Source organism: Microtus ochrogaster, chromosome 2 (genome assembly GCF_000317375.1).
Source record: "Microtus ochrogaster isolate Prairie Vole_2 chromosome 2, MicOch1.0, whole genome shotgun sequence".
NCBI lineage: Eukaryota > Metazoa > Chordata > Mammalia > Rodentia > Cricetidae > Microtus > Microtus ochrogaster.
This window is the reverse complement of record NC_022010.1, coordinates 69,595,279-69,599,132: the sequence shown is the minus strand read 5'-3', so window position 1 is coordinate 69,599,132 and position 3,854 is coordinate 69,595,279. Positions and strand designations below refer to the sequence as shown.

Below are 3,854 nucleotides of genomic sequence, written 5' to 3'. Positions count from 1 at the left end.
ACAGATGTCCACGTGTGAGCAGATGACAAACAGATGTCCACGTGTGAGCGGATGACTGAGTTGACATCCATATGGCCACCTGGCTGTCCCCTTCCTGAGTTGGACTATGTCCGGCAGAGCTTCAGTGGGAAGTTCTCTGTGATAAGGTGGTCAGCATGAAGAAGGACCACCACGTTAACCTCAAACTCTGCAGGGAAGAGAGAGAGGCTCACTCACACTGAGCATGGAAAACAGACTAACAGGGAGGCAATGTGCGGGTTCTGCTTCCACCCCTTCAGAGTGTCCCTGAACTCTCTGGAGGACAGTGAGACCCCTACTGATTGTGACTGCCACTCTAACTTCTCCACTTAACTCTGTCTTGTCAGCATGTGGTGTAAGCCAGGCAGAGTGGCCCACACCTATAATTCCAGCACTTGAGAAGCTGAGCCGGGAGGAAGGCAGTGAACGTGAGACCAGCCTGAGCTACAGAGTCAGCTCCAGTATGGCCTATGCTGCACACAAGACCTGGTGCTTCTCTTGGAAGGAGAAGGTTGGTTCAACTGCTGTTCCTTTGATATCAACTACGGAGACATTTGCTGTAACACTTGGTCTACACTCCTGCAGACAAGATTTCCTTCACTGGTTTCTAGTCTTCATGGGTAAAGATCCCAACACAGGATCAATGTCAAGAGGAAGCATCCCAGACAAAAGTGCCCCTGTCCTTATCGCTGGTATGGGCAAAGAGATCCTGGACCACATTCAGAAACTGAGCTCTGGGCACAATTTTGGGGTACGCATTCTCATACACAGACCCATATACATACGCATACTTAAAAATAATAAACTTCATTTAAAAAAGCAGGTCAGTCACCAATGAGCACAGAGGCCACTCCACCTGTGGAAGACGACGGCCAGAGCTGAAAACAACGTGGCAGCAGTAGCCAAGCTGGCTTTATGGGTATGCAAAATGCTACGGTTATAGTGTTATGGAAACTTGTACAAATGTTTCAGAAAGCCACTGAGGAAGCCAGGCAGGACACGGCAGGGTCGGGTTCCCTGCAGAAAGGCCCTGAAAGAGGCCACCACGTGTGGCTCTAAAGATATACCCAGAGCTGCAGTGGGAAGCCCCAGAATGCTGGAGAGGCAGGGCTGAGGAACCTGCCAAGGAAAGCTGCAGGCAGGAATAGTTGGCCAAAGATAGCAATTACATCTCTGCGTGCACTGCACTAGAACTGGATGGGTGGGGCTACCTGAAGCTCCTGGAGCCCAGGTGCTGCTGCCAAGAGCTAGACATGCTCACAAAAGGTTGAACCCGCTAGGTTTTAGTATTGCTTTGCTTCAAGTTTTTTGTTTTGTTTTGTTTTTTGCTTTGGCCCTGTTGTTGCTCTCTTTCTGGATGGGAATATTTGTTCTATGCCTATGTTGAGAGTATGCGATTTATCTTTTGATCTGACAAGGATTCATTCACAGTTGAGTCTCAGAAGAAACTCTGGTCTTTAGACCATGTTAAACTTAAGACATGGGACTTTTTAAGTTGGAGGAATTCTAAGATGATGTGTCTTGGTGTCGTGCTGTCAAAGAGCAGACTTGTGTTCATCTTTACTGTCACCGTGACTAGATTTGGAGTTGTGTGAGGGACACACTCTTGGTGTATCATCAAGGGAATGTCTAGAGATGTTCAGCTGATGAGGGAAGCCCTGCCTTGAATATGGGTGGCACCAACCATGGGATGGGGCCTTGGCCTGAATAAAAAGAAAACAATCAAGAAAGCAAACCTGATACCAGCATTCATTTCTGTCACCTCTGTCGTGTGCTCCACCTGGTGAGAGCAGGCAGCCTCCCGTAGTGGCTTTTCTACCACAAAGGACTAAACTTCCAAACTGTGACCCACACCAGCCCACCTTCCTTCACTGTCTCTTGTAGTCGGGCACACACGACTGTCTGACAACTGTAAAGGCTTCTTCTATAGACGTATGTGCTCTCTGCTTGGCTCAAGTCTGGCTTTGAAAGGGGGCTTTCAGTAGGCTGTAGTGTCCCACATACGCAGCTTCTTACGGAGGGGAGTAACCAAAGGCTGAATGCTGTGGGCCCTGCAGGCCGGGCATGGACTGCTTACCCACTTTGAAGTTAGTGGTCTCCAGTGTCGGGCATGTGAACAGTCTGGGGAAGACCATGTACAGAGGGACAGAAAGGCTTCTACAAATGTCCCCATCAGCGATTTGAATATTCTGAATCTCTGTGGCATCACGTGCATAGCCTTCTGCACACCCTGGGGAAAGAGGAAAACTCCACAGGGTCAGGATACCATGACACCAGAGCGAACTGGTCAGCAAACCTTTCAGTGCCATCAGCATCAGAACATTACCCACGGCTCCAGTTTGTTCTCCAGAGCTAGGCCTTCCCTCCCTGCCACTGCTCACTCCCTCAGACATCACCACGACTGGCTCAGGTCTGGGAACCTAATGCCCTAATTAGATTCCAATGATTGTCTGCAAGTGGGGTCTTTGGGAGAGCAGGTCACGAGGGTCATGCGGGTTGCTTTGTTGCAGACATGATGTGCTGCTTTCCACCATGTTAAGTCCACAGGACAGGACAGCTTAGTGGTTGAGAGCACTGCCTGCTTTTGTAGAGGACCCAGGTCCTTTTCCCAGCACCCACATCACAGTTCCAACCAAATGATCCAATGCTCCTTTATAGCCTCACATGTACCACACACATCTGTCACAGACACACAAGAGCAGACGACAGGCATGTGTTCCGCATCTGATGGCTTTATACTACACTACAACATGGCAGAGGCCACCACATGGTGGGAGAGCTCCATAATATGACCCTACTCTCCTGAGACAACCCCGTAACCCGTCATGAGGACAGTCACCCCCCGAAGCTCTCACTCTCAACACTGCTGTGCTAGGGACCAAGTTTCTAATACACAGCTTTTGGGAAGCACATTCAGAGCAAAAGAGGTGTCTCTGTGGCCCAAAGCCATTCCAAGACATTTCTTAAGCACAGGCACATGGCCATCAGTTTAGCAACACGAGGCTGCCATACTCATGGTGTGCTGCTGCGTCCCTTAGGTCACTGGTTTCCCCAGGAATCAAGGGAGGCATTTTTCAAGCTGGGTTCCCCGGCTCCCAGGAACCAGTCCACACCTGAACTGGAATCCCTGAGAACAGAACTTGGGCAGGTCCACATCAGCGAGCTCCAGAATGAACACAGCTGAGCTTGAGACACCTGTCTCCAAGAGCAGAGACTTCTGAGGTGAGCCTCGTGTTCTAACTACCCAGCCCTCCACCCCCTCCAGTCCTGCCCGAGGGTGACAGGTCAGGCTCAAACACTGAAGTCAAGAAGCCTTACCACAGGTCTCCACCCGGACCAGCTGGAGCTCGATGCTGCGGATAGCAGCGTCCGAATGCTCCACCACCAGCTCTCCCGTCAGGGGCTGTGTGATGGCGCAGCTGGTGGAGTCCAGGTGGCCTCTGATGAGGAATTTGGGGAGTGAGGCCCTCTACAATAAAAAGAGACAAGAAGACATCAGGAACTGGAGGAAAAGAGCTGTTAGTGATTCCGGTTGCTTTGGCATGAATAAAATCTGAAGATTAAGTTGGGTAATTGTTCTAGAAACTGTGGAAACCTGGTGTAAAAAACAAGAAGGAATAGTGTTACCATCTCTCAGTGGACATGAGACTGACTCCTCAACCATCTATGCACATAAAGGACAGACAGACAGGACTAGCTCTGCAGACCCCACCCCCTACCTCCTTCACAGGCGACAGGACAAGAGGACAGACAGACAGGACTAGCTCTGCAGAACCCACTCTCTGCCTCCTTCACAGGCGACAGGACAAGAGGACAGACAGACAGGACTAGCTCTG

General features: G+C 50.4%; 1 protein-coding gene across 4 annotated transcripts in view; it reads right to left on the bottom strand.

Moving 5' to 3' along the window:
- Vps26c (VPS26 endosomal protein sorting factor C) overlaps window positions 1–3,854 on the bottom strand; it is a 23,183-nt gene that overhangs the window by 1,155 nt on the left and 18,174 nt on the right. For 2 of the 4 annotated variants that reach the window (XM_026786481.1, XM_026786479.1), the window contains 2 exons: window positions 3,337–3,487; window positions 2,096–2,248 (listed from right to left, as the gene is read on the bottom strand). In XM_026786481.1, the coding sequence (XP_026642282.1) occupies window positions 2,096–2,248; window positions 3,337–3,487 (304 nt within the window). Of the gene's footprint in view, window positions 1–6; window positions 188–2,095; window positions 2,249–3,336; window positions 3,488–3,854 lie in introns of those variants that run through there. The other 2 variants (XM_013352773.2, XM_005345162.3) reach the window with 2 other exon arrangements.